At 39.0% G+C, this 17,737-nt stretch overlaps 1 protein-coding gene across 1 annotated transcript in view; it reads right to left on the reverse strand.

Annotated features, from left to right (window-relative positions):
- Positions 1–17,737, reverse strand: part of sf3b3 (splicing factor 3b, subunit 3) — a 29,519-nt gene that overhangs the window by 897 nt on the left and 10,885 nt on the right. Inside the window, exons 11-26 of the mRNA XM_026927304.3 lie at positions 17,213–17,308; positions 16,932–17,004; positions 14,066–14,217; positions 13,188–13,343; positions 12,946–13,101; positions 12,399–12,542; positions 12,110–12,232; positions 11,847–12,001; positions 6,784–6,958; positions 6,273–6,478; positions 5,909–6,065; positions 5,453–5,578; positions 2,130–2,342; positions 1,922–2,020; positions 1,232–1,375; positions 496–600 (exon numbers count right to left, since the gene is read on the reverse strand). Coding sequence (XP_026783105.1) covers positions 496–600; positions 1,232–1,375; positions 1,922–2,020; positions 2,130–2,342; positions 5,453–5,578; positions 5,909–6,065; positions 6,273–6,478; positions 6,784–6,958; positions 11,847–12,001; positions 12,110–12,232; positions 12,399–12,542; positions 12,946–13,101; positions 13,188–13,343; positions 14,066–14,217; positions 16,932–17,004; positions 17,213–17,308 — 2,280 coding nt within the window. The remainder of the gene's footprint in view (positions 1–495; positions 601–1,231; positions 1,376–1,921; positions 2,021–2,129; positions 2,343–5,452; positions 5,579–5,908; positions 6,066–6,272; positions 6,479–6,783; positions 6,959–11,846; positions 12,002–12,109; positions 12,233–12,398; positions 12,543–12,945; positions 13,102–13,187; positions 13,344–14,065; positions 14,218–16,931; positions 17,005–17,212; positions 17,309–17,737) is intronic.

Below are 17,737 nucleotides of genomic sequence, written 5' to 3' on the forward strand. Positions count from 1 at the left end.
CGTCAAGGACACTTATTTATTGTTTGCTCACAAGTTCCCTTGTTGGGTCTTGATTTCATTTTTTTTTTTTTTTTTTTTTTAATAGTAATACTACAGTTTTGCTTTCATTAAAAACGATGGCATTAACAGTGCTGCACTATACACTCCATCTGCTGGCAGGCAACATTCCTAAACCTACAGAGAAAGAGTACAAAAATATTCACTCATTACACTGGCACAGTGCCTCAGGTAAAGCATGCCTGTGGCTCATCACAAAGGCTTCCTTTCACTGCTCCCTCAGGCAAATCATTATTCTAATACACACACAATAATTGTATTAGGGCAAGCTGTTGGCATGCTTTCTGATAATGCACTGCACTGAGTAATATTTATTGGCTTATAACCACAACAGACCTCAAAACTCCTGTATCCTTTATTCGTGGTAAGAAATTGCAACACTTCTTAAAAGAGGCTTGTGAAACACTGACTGAGAGCCTTTCCTGTACATGTACCAACCTTCACAGGGAAGTAATACGAGCGGAAGCTAAGATGGTCTCGGCCGCAAAGTGGAGGGAACTCTGAGCGCATGTGCATTTCTAAGTGCTGGAAGAAGTCGTGGTCCTGAGGGTACAGAAAACAATATTAATTTGCATGTTTTTTGCATGGAAAAATGCAGCATACATATATATGGCAATGCATACACACACACACACACACACACACACACACACACACACACACACACACACACACACACATACATACATACATACATACATATATATATATATAATGTGTGTGTTTGTGTGTGTATGTGTGTATATAATATATATATATATATATATATATATATATATATATATATATATATATATATATATATATATATATATATATATATATATATATAATGTGTGTGTTTGTGTGTGTGTATGTGTGTATATATATATATATAAATATATAAATGTATGCTGCTCATTGCCAAAGCCTAGCCAAAAGCCTAGCCTGGCAGTGACAAACATGCATTTTGTGCATGTTTGTCACTGCTAGGGAACAAAAACCAGATTGTTCTTAGACTTCTGCAGCTCTTTTTTCCTTGAAATAAGAAGCACAAGAGCACTGAACTGGACATTTTGTTTGGCCACAACAAAAGCTCCTCAAGCTGTCATTGAGAGAAGGGACAAATGGCCTAGACAGGGACTTTGACCTTTTTATCAGATCCTTGTACTTTTCAAATGGAATACAGCCATACCTCATGAGATGTGAAGGGCACAAGGATGCCAATGCCACCTGACAGAGTGGTGTACACCAGAGACTCCGAGCCTCCAGGGATGAGCGTGGTCTTCTGCAGTGACAGGACTGTTTCTCCTATGTGGTAGTTCACAATTACATCAGCCTGGAACATAAGTAAACAGTGTAAGAATGTGGTGGTCAACTGGCCACTAACTTCCCTTTACCATGCCTGTAGTGTGAACACACTCATCCACACACAAGCTTCTGATAAATTAAGCACTAATTATTCATATCCAGTTCATATTAAGGTCATTTGCTAACATGCACAATCAAGCTAATTGTCAATAAGCCAATGTCAACCCACCCTTTCCTCCTCTCACTTGCTTACACACACTTATGGCATGTCCCTAAATTCCCAACAAGTCATTGGGGCACACTGGGAATTTCCCCTTTGTCCACCTAAGCACTTCTAGGATCCTGATTAGATCATAACAACATCTGGCATGTGGACAAACGTGGTTCTGGAGTCTTTAGAAACTGACCACAGCACAGAGCTAAGCTAACTGTTCTGGATGTTTGGGTATGTGTTGAAGTGACCTCAACATCAGCTAGACACAAACACTGACGCAGAAACAGACAATCATGGAGGTTGTCTGGTACAGTTTTCCCATGCCTGGACAACAGAGTGTAGGTTTAACGAAGCCAGTACCTTTTGGGAGGCTCCATTGAGCAGGCCTCTGTCCCACAACGCTTTGTTCCCTGTGGGGTCCTCATCCACATCATCACTGGTGTTTGGTGGTAGACGAACCTAGCAAATGATTGTCGTACACAAGAATAATCAATCTTTAATGTTTAGAAATGGCACTTAACTAACACTATGCAACTAAACTTAACAGCTAAATGGATACGGCACTCACAATACTAATATTCCCAAACTTGTCAGCTGCAGCCATGGTGTCATAGTCGAGCAGGCAGGCGGTGGTTAACCAGCGTGGGTTTGTGTCATCAGCAAAGATGATGAGCTGGTTTTCATTGCGCTTGTAGCGCACCCAGAACAGACTTTCCTGGATATCTGACACAATCACACGCTGGCCGATAGTGTGGATGCCCGTCACCAGGTTAGGAACATGCTTCAAGAAAAATAAATGCAAAATACAACTGCAGTTTAACATAGCATGTAACAGCCTACAAGGTAAATAGATGCCAAGAAGTCATTTAACTTTCAACAGTATTCCACAGTGCAGTAAAAACAGTACAGCTAGTAGAAAATAACAAGCATACAATGACATATATAGTATTTATAAATGACTGAGGAGCTGAGTGACAGTACATGCAAGTCACCACCAAGAAATTAAAGGCTCTATCATCATTTAAAAACACTTCTTAACCAGTAACCATATTGTACAGGCACAGGTTTGAGTTCTGATAATGCATTACATCCAAGTGCTGCACAGTAATGCCTGAGCAGATGTACTCAAGTTTTACTTCTTAATAGGCGTAGGGCAAAACAGCACAGGGTGGTTTCTCTGGAGGTTCAGCAGTGTGCAGTGCACATTTCTCAAAAGCTAGTGACACTGATATGACTAGTCGTCATTACCAGAATACAGAAAATTAAGAGGAAGGATGGTTAGTGCTGTTGTAAGGGAATGTTCTTAGGGCAGGAAAAGTTAACCAAGTGGCTAATTATGGTTAACTAAAAGGAGGTTACCTACACAGACACAATGTTAAACAGATGGTCATATAAAAGTAGAGGTATCAAATGACTACATACAAACAAATCATTCCCTTGCTTATTACAAGCAAACATTTACTAAAATAAAAGCTTTTGGTCCTTAAAGTTCACAGAACTATGTGAGAATTCTACCACTCTGATTTATGGTAATATGAACCTATGTAAAAATTTATTTTGGCTAGAAATACAGAATATTTTAAAGTATCACTATTAAACTATCCACTATCTCTTCATCTTTGTGGTGAGCCTATAAATAAAAGTGCAATTTAAACAAATCTGCTCGATTCTTTCACATTAATGTTACTCCTACACATGAGCTGTACAAGGGGAAAGAACAGACATATAAATATAGCTGCAAGCAGCAACTGGTGGGTCCATGGATGACTGGTGCAAAGGAGGTGTGATTATGTTGGCATGTTCAAGGCATGTGGAACAGAACATTAATACTCATCGTAAATAAATAATAAATAAATACCATCACCATCATCATCATCATGTCTGCAAGGAATTGTGGGTGCTAACAGATGCTTAGCTGTAGGCTAGGTATTTAGGGATACTCAGGGGCAACTCAGGCATACTTACAACATGCATACATACAACCATGTATACAAGAATATCCTGATACACGTACGCACACTGACACGTCGTATTCGGAATATGGCTACAACCCAAAAAAAAAAAAAGACCCTAAATGGAATTTGATGTGCATGTAAACGTCTGTGTCAGTATGTGCGTGGGTGGGTGGGTGTTATTTCACTGCATTGGAACGAAACATACATGTGAATGTTGAGCCACATCCTACGACATATCGGGGAATTACACAACACCTCCTATTTGGGCTGCATCATGGGTTATTTGAACAACGGCAAAACTATTCAAAATAGCAACATTTCTTGCAATTTAACATGATAGAGGTGTTGACAATCAAGCTGACCAAATGTGATATGACTGATCTATGAGGACTGGTTTATAAGCCGCATTTCCTCTTGCCAGGTGGTGGCCATGTGTATGCAACTATATCCCCTAATTTAAAATATATGGCAAGAATGTGATGAAACATCTAGAAGGAGCATTGAAAATTTTGGTTTATAAGCCTCACTGCCTGTGTCCAGTTGGTGGCACTATGACAATGAATATTTATATAATATAATATTTAACACACAGGTGAACTTTCAACTACATCACAAAATGTACAGTGGAATATGCTGTCCAAATTTGGTATGGATCTGATGAACCATTTAGGACTTGTATTTAAGCCTCGCTTCCTGTTTCCAGTTGGTGGTGCTATGACAACGAATTATTATTGGAATGTGCACATATTTATACCGCATCATTGAACATTCACGTGAATTTTGGGCATCACATCAAACAATGTACAGAGAAATTATGCTACCTGTCTGGGTAGCATGACAGCTGACTAAATCACCATGGCAACACTGAGACATCAAAAATCCTTTCAATTTAATATCGTGGATATCTTGACATTAAATTTGGTATGAAATGAATAAATCCTGTATGAGGAGTACTTAAAAGTTGGATAACTGTCAAAACACACAAAATCCAAAATGGCTGACTTCCTATAGGGCAGAGTTAATGAATGCAACTGTGAAATCTGTCTATCTTAACAAGACACAAAAGCCACCAAATTTCCACGTAGGTGAAACTGGATTAACCACAATTAAGAAAAATCTCATGGGGCACTATAGAGTCCCTGGGACACAGCTGGGTCCAAAACATGATGGCACTTCATCATGTGAAGACCTGTGAACCAAATTTTCGAGGATGCTAAGCAGCTTAAAAAATGCCCCCAAAAATTTTTAAAATAATAATAACAACAACTACCACCACACCACCACCACCAACTATTATCATCGTCATCTTCCTGCCAAAAACAATACAGAAATTAAGTATGGGTATCAACTCATGCATGATTACACAAACAAAATTTTTTTGCATTGTCAGCCTTTCGTTTTCTTAACTCTCAGAGCAACGGCTCTGCATAGTCATTTCAGCTTGATATTTAGTGTGTGAATATGAATTGATAGCACTAGCAGTTATATGACAGTTTTGCACTAACTGTTGCTGTATAGGAGTTTGGTCAATTCTGTGGGTGTTTCAATGTGTCACTGTGGGTTCTCAAAGTCCTGGTACAGCTCCAGTCTCTGACTATACAATGACCATCTTATTTGTGTAGACTCTTTAGACTGCAAGGTCCTGACCCCAAGACTCGATAACTACTAGGACCGAAGTTCCCGGCAAAATGCCACTGTAACCAATCACAAAATTTTAACTAAAGATTCTACTTCCCTTTCTGCAAAGACTTGCATTATTTGATAAAAAAAAAAAAAAAAGAAAGAAAAAAAGAATTTGATTTATTTAATGATGCAAGGTTATATAAATTATACACTGTATAAACATTCATTCTCCTGTGTGTTCTCCATCAATGCTGAACACTCATTTCCATTCCAATACACAATCCAGGGTAAGGGCCTCTATTTGCCTGCTTACCTTGTTCTCACACTTGCGGAGCAGCTTCTTTTTGCCAAGGTCGTAGATGCGCAGCAGTTTGCCCACCCCCACCAATACTCTGCCCTGGAAGGGGGCGATGGCCAGGGGCACATCCTCCACTGGGGTCTGCCAGTACAGCAATTCAAAATGAGCTCATTTTGGTAGTACTCACTCAATCAACAATGAACAATCATAAATACTCATGTGAAGGTATAAAAAAAGGCCATAACAAATGGTTTGGAAAGACAGTGATTAGGTAAGAACACAAACACAAAGGCTTCTTTCAGCTCAGAGTAGCTAACCTCGGACCTCAATCTTCAGTTTGTCAGTCCTATAATGGTTATATGACCTTCCATGGGAAGAAAGATATGTAGGGGATTTCATTCTTCACCCACAAGCTCACAGATGGGACCAAGTGGCAGTTGGTTTTGTAAAGCTGTTTCTGCTTGAACTCACCTTGTGTACAAACTCCAGCTTTTCACCACCTCCTACCAGGCGGTAGGTATAAATGTAGCCACCGCCCACTGAGCGTGGGTTAAGGATCATGTCTCTTGACACACCCACCAAGACATACCAGTCATCACCGCCATTAGCAAAGCGACAAACAGCCACGCTGCACACAGAGAGAGGGGGGAGGGGTATCACATAAAACAGAACGACAGTCACCAAAAAAAAAAAAAAAAATCAAATGTTCAGGAAGTATTCCTCTTAATTCATTTCTTTCCACTGATTACACCAAATACACTGTTCACTGTTTCTTCAACACCCTCAACTCTTCCCCTCTGTTGCATGTACTTTCCCAGCATTTCCCCTGGTTTACCTAAAGGCAGCTTCATTCTGCTCCAGTTGAACTAAATCAAGGGTATTGCCCTGGATGGGGTTGATCAGGCGCACCAGTGAGGCCCACTGTCCCGAGCCAGCCTTTGGGGCACCAAAGATCGCTTCTGGAAGGTTCTCATTCAAAAAGGCAGCAGCCATTTCTGCAGCCAGCTCCCTCTCATCCTCTCCTGCAGCCTCCACCATTTCCTATAAACAGAAAAATAGCACACAGGAATTTCCTATGTTTGATTTGGCTGTGATCCAGGTACTGTTCTTTGAGCACACTACATGTGGTTCTTAGCTAATAACACACTCAGCGTCCGTAATTAGCCACTGAACCAATGAGACAAGACATAGACTATCAACTTAAACACTCCAAACAACTTGCAATACAGAGCACTCTGATTTAGCTAATGATTTCCCACCCAATGTAAAGGCATCATTAATTGACCGTACCAGCACAAGTCAACTAACAGCTAAAATGTCAACCCCACCAGGTCTTGCGTCCTCACCTCTGCCATCTGCTGCTTGCGCTGGGCCTTGGTGGCTTCAGTGTAGGCATTGTGGTCCGTTTCAATGAGGACTAAGTTGTTGGTCTCTGGATGAATGACAAATCTGCGTGGTGTGTACTGTAGCGGGAAGGCCACCTGGTTAAACACAGCACCCAGCTTCTCCAGAGCCAGAATTCTGTGAGAGGAGGGAGGAAAGCAAAAGTGAAAGCAGACTTCATTAACAGTTCATATGTCAGTTCATCATTTTCACATTCCTTTAGAACACGAAGTACAAAACAAATACCCTATGAAAACAGAGATTTGAATCATATACCAAAAAGGATATTTAAATGCATATTTTAGTAAGACTGAAGGTAACATGCACTAAAAAAAATTCAGTATAATGCACAGTTGTAAGAAGGCACATAGAACAGAATGTTCAAAAAGAAAAAAAAACACAGTCTTTAAATAAACAAACCTGCTTCATTTAATAGCTAGTTGGACAACTCATGCTGAGATTTTCCACAGCGAAAAAATTGAAGGCTCAAACAGAACCAACTCAGGCAACATGAGCAATAATGCCAAGGTAGAAAACACTGTCAGACTGTACCTTTCAGCTAAATCTTAGGCAAGTTAGTAGGTTAATTTGGATAGCAGGAAATACATGCCATGCATTTTATGACTGACAGCAGCCTAGGTAGGATTTTAGATGGTGGTAACATTGTTACTGGTTCACAAACATGGCTTAAATTGTTATTATTCCAACATTTTCTTCTTTTTTTAATATAAAATCACACAAATGTACTATTCAGGGAAAAAAAATCACTTCAAAAAATATACTTAAGTATTATTTTGGCATATTCTTATTTGAGTATTACATTAATTTAATACTTGTACTCTTAATTACATTTTTATTTAGACCTTCAAAGATGCTGTTACAAATCACGAAGGTCTCTTCTATTATCCAGCCAATGACTATAGGCTATATGTCAATTGAACAGGCACAGTTTAGCATCCAATTATTTCAGTTTAGCATTCAATCAAGATCATTAATTTAGAAAAAACTAAAGAATTGTAAATATTGGTATTTACAGGATATTTTACTCTTTAGTTAAGAGATTTAGATAAATAGTTAGTTTTCATGTAAACTTTACATTAACTTAATTTACCTTTTATATCTTAATACTTGAGCACATTAAACAGAACAACCTTTTGACTTTGAGTAAATATTTGGCAGGATACTTCTACTATAAATTGAGTAAGGTTTTGACAAAAAAGTGTAATTTCTCGGTATTTTTTCCACCCCCAGTGACGTGACAAGATAGTGAAGATAAAAAGACAAAAATAATGTGTAGTGTGGGAATACTCTGAATTTTACTCACTTAAACAAAAACCAAAATCTACATGCTTAGAGTCTAATAATGTACTGTGAACGACTCAAATTAATTGGAAAAACCCCCACCAACTTAAACATGCACCCACACCGCAGACACGTACATGTTTATCAAAAGCATTAAAATAGAAACTAAAATATGAAACCGTGAAACCACCAACAGTAGAGAAACCAACGAAAAACCTGAACCAGATCGAATTTTTAAGTGAAAACTGAAAATATAAATGCTTGCCATAATTCGTTTCGTTTATATTTATTGTGATCGAGACATATATATATATATATATATATATATATATATATATATATATATACACACATATACACAGTCAGGTCCATAAATATTGGGACAGTGACACAGTTTTGGTAATTTTGCCTCTGTACACCACCACAGTGGATTTGAAATGAAGCAGTCAAGATGTGACTGAAGCACAGACTTTCAGCTTTAATTCAAGGGGTTTAAAAAAAATATTGCATTAACCGTTTAGGAATTACAGCCATTTTTTACAGAGTTTCTCCATTTTCACAGGCTCAAAAGTAATGGGACAATTGACTGATAAGCAGTTTCATGGCCAGCTGTGGCCTGTTTCCTCCTTATATCATGATAAATTAAGTAGATAAAAGGTCTGGAGCTGATTCCAAGTGTTGAATTTGCATTTGGTAGCTGTTCATGGGAACTCTCAATATGCCGTCCAAAGAGGTGTTGATGCAAGTGAAGGAGGCCATCATTAGGCTGAAAAACCAAAACAGACCTATCAGAGAGATACCAGAAACTTTAGGAGGGCCAAATCAACAATTTGGTACATTCTTAAAAAGAAGGAATGCACTGGCGAGCTCAGCAACACCAAAAGGCCTGGGAGACCACAGAAAACAACTAAAGTGGATGATTGCAGAATTCTTTTCTTATTGAAGAACAACCCCTTCACAACATCTAGCCAAGTCAGGAACACTCTGGAGGAGGTAGGCCTATCATTGTCAAAGTCTACAATCAAGAGCCACCTTCATGAATGTAAATACAGACGGTTTACCTCAAGATGCAAATCGCTGGTAACACTCAAGAACACAAAGGCCAGATTAGACTTTGCTAAAAAAAAAACTCTAAAAAAAAGGGCTGACTAGTTCTGATGCAAGATTAACTTGTACCAGAATGATGGGAAGAGAAAAGTATGGAGAAGGAAAGGAAGGGCTCATGATCCAAAGCATACCACATCATCCGTCAAACATGTGGAGGCAGTGTTATGGCATGGGCATGTTTGGCTGCCAATGGAACTGGGTCACTGGGGTTTATTGATAATGTGACTGTTGATAGAAGTAGCAGGATGAATTCTGAAGTGTACAGAGCTATACTTTCTGCTCAGATTCAGTCAAATGCTGCAAAACTGATAGGACAGCGCTTCACAGTACAGATGGATAACAACCCAAAACATACCAAGCAGCCCAAGAGCTTGGAAATTAAATGTTCTTAAATGGCCGAGTCAGTCACCTGACCTCAACCCAACTGAGCTGCTTTTCACTTACTGAAGACAAATCTGAAGGCAGAATGACCCACAAACAAGCAGCAACTGAAGATGGCTGCAGTAAAGACCTGGCAAATCATCTCAAGGGAGGAAACTCAGCATTTGGTGATGTCCATGGGGTCCAGACTTCAGGTAGTCATTGACTGCAAAGGATTTACCTCCAAGTAATAAAAATAATCCTAATATTTATGATTATATTAGTTTGTCCCATTACTTTTGAGCCTGTGAAAATGGAGGAACTCTGTAAAAAATGGCTGTAATTCCTAAATGGTTAATGCAATATTTTTGTTAAACCCCTTGAATTAAAGCTGAAAGTCTACACTTCAGTCACATCTTGACTGCTTCATTTCAAATCCACTGTGGTGGTGTACAGAGGCAAAATTCCCAAAACTGTGTCACTGTCCCAATATTTATGGACCTGACTGTATATATATATATATATATATGTATATATATATATATATATATATATATATATATATATAATATATACAGGTACAGGAGAAAGTAGCAGCAGTAATACTCACTACACTACTTTTATTTTAAAAATGGTCAACTATATCACTCATGCTTTCAGCATGCAAATCTAACTCACTGCTGGAAATGTTGCAAATGTTCAAATTTTTTATTCAGGGTCCTACTACATGCATGATTGCAACCATGGTGTGAAAGTCTCTATGGAAATGGCAAGCATGCAGAACAGGCAGATTCTTTATTAGAAGTTAGTCACTTAAGTGACCACTATTTTTAAAATTCAAGTTTCTGTGGTGTTGTGGTTTTATTCAGCTTGTAGACAGTCATGGAAAAAATTGATTTTGAGCCCTGAAGGCATTCCCACTCTTTTTGGAAACAATTACATTACATAATACGACAGCCTCAGGCAACTTGTAACAATACTAAGCATCTACCAATGGCAGATACAAGAAATATAACCCTAACTGCAATTTAATCATAACTAAATGCTACAAAAAGATCAGTTTTCTGCCTGACAGGTGGGCATGTCAGATCACATACTGATAGATATCAGCTTCTCACAGATAACGTACACAACTTGAGAACAGTGCTAGAAAAGCGTGTAGGAATGACACACATTGACAAGCAAATCAGGAATGTTGCATGGTGTATGTTGCTTATATTTTTTGCAGCATAGCACTTCAGGAAAGCAGCAAAAATAACGAAAGACTGCAGTTTGTGTACACTTCACAGTTACAAACATTGTTAAACACACATTGTTTAACACTCCAAATTTGTGATGATTCATTTACATTTTTAATATATTCCTTAGGGGAGTCAGTTTCAGAACATATCTTTTTTAAAAGAAAATTCTATTAATTAAAACTGTCTCTAAGGAAAACTATTTTATTATAACAGATAATTAATTTCTGTATACACTCAGAGTGGGCAGTAATGTGATCTCAGTGACTTTTACCATGGCATGGTTGTTGATACCAGACAAAACTGGTGGTGTCACAAAAACTGGACAGCTAAAGATTGGGAAAAGACCAGGTGATGTTTTTTCAATCTTCAAATGTCGGGTTTAGGTGATCCTATGCCCACTGAAGTCTCACATTCCCGTCTGACATGATTGGAACCCGATGTGATGATCTGCTGTTGTAGCCCATCCGCCTCAAGATTTGACATGTTGTGCATTCTGACATGCTTTTCTGCTCACCACTGTTTTTATGTTTACATATGATTACTTGAGTTACATTAGCCTTCCTGTCAGCTTGAATCAGTCTGGCCAATCGCCTCTGACCTCTCTAATCAACAATGTGTGCCTTTCCAAAGAACTGCCACTCACAGGATTTTTTTTTTTTTTTGCACCATTCTGTGTAAACTGTAGAGATTGTTGTGTGAGAAAAACCCAGCAGATGAGCAGTTTCTAAAATACTTAAACCAGCCAGTCAGGCACCAACAACCATGCCACAGTCAAACTCACTGAGATCAAATTCTCCCCCTTCTGAGGTTTGATGTAATCATTAATTAAGTATAGTTGTCACATACTTATTGTCAGCTGAGTGAAAACTGCATCCACTTTAAAAAGCCCAACTTTATACTTTTCCAGGAACTTTATAATGAGAACCCTGAAAGCTCCATTTACTCTGCACACGGTGTATAAGAAATGACTGATGTGGTGAATTTTTTCAGCATATATATCATAGTGTGGACATTACCTCAGTGTGTTGGTGGAGATGGCCACAATGCCTTCAGGACACTGCTCTGAAGCAAACCCTGAGGCATACTCCAGGGTTTCATAGGAAAGTGGCGTCAGATGGAAACGTGACTGGTATGAGTAGCTCAGCCATGATCTGCTGGACATGGCCAACACCTGAACAAGTCAGACAGCACGACAAATATAACAAACCTGCCCTCAAGAACATCACATCGTATATAAACACGAACCAGTGACTGCTCCTAAATATGCATGACCACTTACAGCCTCCTGGCCCTGCATTCGCACTCTGAAAAGCTTCACTGGTCGAGAGCCCAAGTAGCGTGTTCGAGTGTCAGACAGGTCCCCAGTCACTGGGTCCAGCACAGTGCGGAGTAACACACCGTTCTGGCAGACAGACAGAGGCACACACACACGGTGAGATATTCAATAAAGATCATAGCAACGCAGAGGCAAATGGTTGGGGGGGCGGGAAGAGATGTTCTTTAGATTAATCAGGGAACAAAATCAGTGCTGTATGTAATGATACAGAGCAAAACAGAAGACTCATTACCTGCAGGCCAATGTTGAGATAGAGGAAGCCAATGGCACCTTTCTCTCCCAACTCATCTTGTTTCTCCACACCTCCCATCTCCACTATACACAGAGATTCTGGCTGCGCAGGCAGAGCCTGCATACTCAGCGGCTGTAGGCAATCCTACACACCAGAAAGACAAGGGAAGTTAAAAAGGTTTCCTAAATTAAAAAAGGTTTCCTAAATTAACACCCAAATTAATTATTTTAATCTAATTGACTAATAATAGCTTTTTACTGACACGCAACGAATCAAAACCTCCCTATTTACACGTTTTAACTGTCACAGCGCAATCCAGTCTTTTCTTCTAGCCTTTACTTCCCCATCTCAGTGTTACTACAGACAAGAGCTACACATTATGCTACCCAGGCAAAGCTAAAGAACACTAGCCAATCTATGACTCATACGTAATTAATACTATGGGTATTTGTGCTTTTTAAAAAGTAGTCCAGCACAGTAATAGACAGTTTGGGCTGAGAGAAAAAGACATAATGGAGGGAGCAGATAAACGAGACAAACAGCATACCGAGGGGTCTAGGGAGATAATGCGCACTGTGTTATCCACCAAGCCCACAGCCAGGAACCGTGATCGCTGTTCACCCGGAGGAACGTTCGCAAGGCTCATGCACACCACATCTGCAGACATCTCCTTTCTCTCGGTGTACTCATTCAGCTGACCTGACTGCACAGTGAGAGAGTGAAACTATCAGTGCAAGGTATGAAATGTGACAGTGATGGATTGAAAATGCTTTGCTTCTGCTGGCATACCGGGTCCATCTCAAAGTAGACCAGCTCTCCTCCAGTCAGGGCAATGACCACCTGCCGCTGGTTCACAGCACAGCGCACAATTGTCTTCTTCCCTGGAGTCTTCCACTCATTCACACGCTTATCTGCTCGGATATGGCGAATACCATCTGGGTAGACCTGGAAAGGGAATGGAGGGAAACAATGAGAAAAATTAGGGAGTTAAAAGAGAAGTTAAATAAGACCTTATGTCTGCTGATTCATCTTTATGTGTTTTTTTTGTTTTTTTAAATAAAACCCAATTCCCACCCCCAAAAAGTCAATTCCCACCCAACGTGAATCATTAATCATTTATCTCAGAAAGCATAGCCAAACACATGCTACCTCCATTGCATGTGGGCCCTCATCACATTTTCTTGAAGCATGCAACCTGTTGCACATGTACACTGATCTGATAATTTTGTACACACAGCCTCAGTACAACCACTTAGGTTGCTGTATCATTTTTAATTTTGTACAGACACAGAGGAAATTCTCAACTATTCCTTCCATTTTCCCTGGCAGGGAAGGCTGTGGAGTCACTAGCATCCTAATTCTACAAGGTGCTTTTGCCACCTGAACTCCTTGTGAACCTCCATAAAATAATAGATTAAAAAAATAGACTGTGTGTGTTAATTGGCTGCAGTAACAGCCCCTGTGTTATGGCAGCCAATAGCACACAGTATGAGAACTGAGTGGGTGGACATGAGTGAGACGGAGGATCTGTCTGAACATGTGAACGTTGTTATACACCTGTAGTGTGAATGCAGCCTGGTGCAAGACAGAGTGTAAGGGAAATCGCATAAACTATGACTGGCATTCACGTCAGCATTGATGAGTCCGGGAAACGCCACATTACTTGCCTGCACCAGAGCATCATCCCCCAGCAGAGAACAGGACAAAGTTGGGGTAGTACCCAGGAAGCCAGAGTCAGTCACTTCTTCCACAGTTTCTCCGATTGACAGTACCAGTGTGGCGTTAACGAAGGACACAATGATGTAGGCGTCAAACTCATCTGTGAAATGGAAGCCGGACGTTGGTAAAGTTGCTCCACAGAAAGAAGGAAACTATGGTGTCAGCAAAACAGGCTGCTGCAAGACCAGCAACTAAAATACCACACCAGTGTCATTTTTACCTCTGGTGTGGTTAAATGATATGTGAGAACATAAATGTATACACAACACATTAAAATGAGCTTGATATCATGCTTATGAAAGTAAGGGTTTAGGTTTCTCTAAGAACTCAAACCCTGCTACTGATATGCAAGATAATTATACAGTTATATGCCAGCTAATTAATTACAGTGCATTCAGAAAGTATTCAGATCCTTTCTTTTTTTTTATCCACTTTCTTTTTTGTTGCAGCCTTATGCTAAAATGCTTTAATTTTTTTTCCACATCCATATACACTCCATACCCCACAATGACAAAGCAAAAACCAGATTTGTGATAACTTTGCAAATTTAAAAAAGCTGAAATATCACACTGACATACAGTCAGGTCCATAAGTATTTGGACAGTGACAATTTTCATAATTTTGCCTCTGCACCACCACAATGGATTTGAAATGTAGACTTGAAATGTGATTGAAGTGTAGACTTTCAGCTTTAATTCAAGGAGTTTGACAAAAATACTGCATTAACTCTTTTTTTTTTTTTTTTTTTTTAATAAAATAAAAGTCATTTTTTACATTTATGGACCTGACTGTATGTCAGTGTGACATTTCAGTTTTTCACAAATCTGATATCAGAAATCTGGTTTTTGCTTTGTCATTATGGGGTATGGAGTGTAGATTAATGTGGAAAAAAAAATAATTTAAAACATTTTAACATAAGGCTGCAGTATAAAAATGGGAAAAAATGAAGGGGTCTGAATACTTTCTGAATGAATGCACTGTTGTACCAGTGAACTAATCTTTCACACAATCTCACTCAACTAGTGTTCAGTCTGGACGCTATAGAGTTTGGCACCTCTCTCTGTCAGCTTAACAAATAGTACAGATCACATGATGTCGAGGAACCCTCTCTGGCAGAGAACAATTTACCCAAAATGCACCACCAGTTAGCCATGGTGTTTGATAGAGAAAAGGTAATTTTGCAGAGTACCACCCACTGAATAGTTTAACAAGTGGGAGCAAGTCTGATACTGAAGCTCAATTCTGAATAGAGTAACTGGTCCTCATAAGCTCTAAGCCTACAGACAGAAAACAACAAGTTTGGTCTGGCTGTTGTAACTCTGGTGTGCTTGGTCATATTTGTACTGCAGTTCAGCAGTGAGGATTAGAGAGTTTCTGTGAAGACTAGGGCTGCAACTAACTACTATTCTGATTATTGTTTTTTCTCCCTGATTAATCAGTAAGTTGGAGGATTTAAAAATATATATTAAACATCTAAAATATTTATTCATTCCTTTGCATTTCACTCCCCTAATACTACTACATAACTCTTAACTAGGCTTATTTAAATAACAAATCAAAAATTACAAGAAGAAATTACTAACATTTATCTGATAATCTGTCACTGCACAGGAATAGCACCAAGTGCTTTTATCAACCAAATGAAACACCCAAACTAACGCAAGCTGAAGGTATTCTGTACATTTTTTTTTTTACTGGTTCTGCACATTTTTGAATATGTGCATTGGCTGCATTTCAAGCCCTATTTGTTCAGTTCTGACCAGATAAATTCAAAATAAGGACAAAATAAATATTCACTAATTATCTCACTAACTAAAACCCACCACTACTAAAGCAGCTCTATTACAATATTTCCTTATTTAAAGAGAGTGATGATTGATAATATCACCTTCTTAGGGCGAACACTACTATCTCTATTAGCTCTTTCTCCCAATGCAGCATGGGGAAAAATGTGTGATTTCCCGTCAAACATCGACATCAGTAATCGCCAATACCAGAATACATCACCCAAGCCTATGTGACCCCCACGTTTATTTTATCTACCAACTTTTGGCCAAAGTACCACAAAAATAATGTTTTCTGATAGAGCAGGAAAGATTGATAAATATGGCCATAAATGTGTGATACATCTAGGAAAATTGATAAGGTACAAAAACACAAAAAAAAAATTAAAAAAAAAAAAAAGGAAGGTGGTTCTTAAGCATGGTTCAACCAGGTACTCTGCGTTTATACTGTCTCTTATTCCCACAAAAAAATGATTAGAAATTAAAATATGACTCACATGAAAACACAAATTATGTCACCAGGCCAAGAGTCCAGAGGACTTTGTTCTCTTTTCTCTGTTGTAACGTGCGCCACCATTTCCATTAAACACATTTTTAGTCTAAGTAACACAGCGCACCACAGTGTGCTTCAAAACACAGACCAACTAATCAATAATGAAATTTGTTGCCAACTATTTTTATCATGCAATTTTATTGATTTTGGTGATTTGTTGTTATATTTTTGTTTTTTTTGTTTTTTAATGTCACCGGTAAGTGAAATGGTTTCCTGTCCATATTATTATTATTACTATTATTATTATTATTATATTGGTTCATGTCTATGCAGGAGACAGGCTTGAGCATACTAACACACATCATAACTAGAAATTACTGGTGTTAGGCCAATACTAACTTGCTAGCTTTGTTTATAGCAATGTTATTGATCTAGGAATGGCTTAAAAGGGCTCCTAGTGGACTTACATTTTCCCACAAGGGATACACTCTTTAAAGAGGAATACATTTTTTCCCAGAGGACATAAAAAGCATATACCTTCTACATGCCTCCTCACAGTCCACACAGCATTAGGGTTACCAGGAAGCTCAGACACAGCCATCTCTGAGACCTACGTGTACAAGCACACACACACAAACACGCATATATTTTAGATGTTCCATCAGGCCACATACGCATGCACGCAACACTATACTGTATCATGAAAGGTGAAAAAACCACAGACCTTCTTAGAATCGTGCCTGCATGTTACCAAAAACGGAAAAAACTCTGCAAGCAGGAAACAAAACTGACACCGATCTAAACACACACACACACACCTCCAGACCATGTCTAAGAACCCTTAGTGTAGATCTTGGTCCTCTACCACATGCCACATACAGTTGAGGTGTGTCTTCGTTGGCCAAATCAGCAATCTGCAGGGGAAAAAAAAAAAAAAAAAAGGCACAGAGTTAGTGTAGGAGACACATTATAAGAAGCAGTCAGCGTTGCAGCTTACCACTGTTCTTCACTTTGGCTGAAACAACATGGTCTTGTGCTTGTCTTTCTCTTGTGCAATCTTATCATGCTATTGTGATGCACAACATTGAAAAAATGATTTAAAATGATGCTGGGCCAGAAGCAGAAGAATGAATGGACACTGTTCACCAAGGAAAATCAAACAAACGTCAAATCACTACACAGTGCATGCTAGTCAGGCCAGCGCATATTCTGACCTAGGTGCTCTGAAACCAAATCAGTGGAATACTTTACTCGGGCATACCCATTTGCTTTACAAAATACAAAACCAACTTGGTACAAGATGACAAGTCACAAGTCATTTCCTAAGTTTCGGAACTGAACTC

Source organism: Pangasianodon hypophthalmus, chromosome 6 (assembly GCF_027358585.1).
Source record: "Pangasianodon hypophthalmus isolate fPanHyp1 chromosome 6, fPanHyp1.pri, whole genome shotgun sequence".
Lineage (NCBI taxonomy): Eukaryota > Metazoa > Chordata > Actinopteri > Siluriformes > Pangasiidae > Pangasianodon > Pangasianodon hypophthalmus.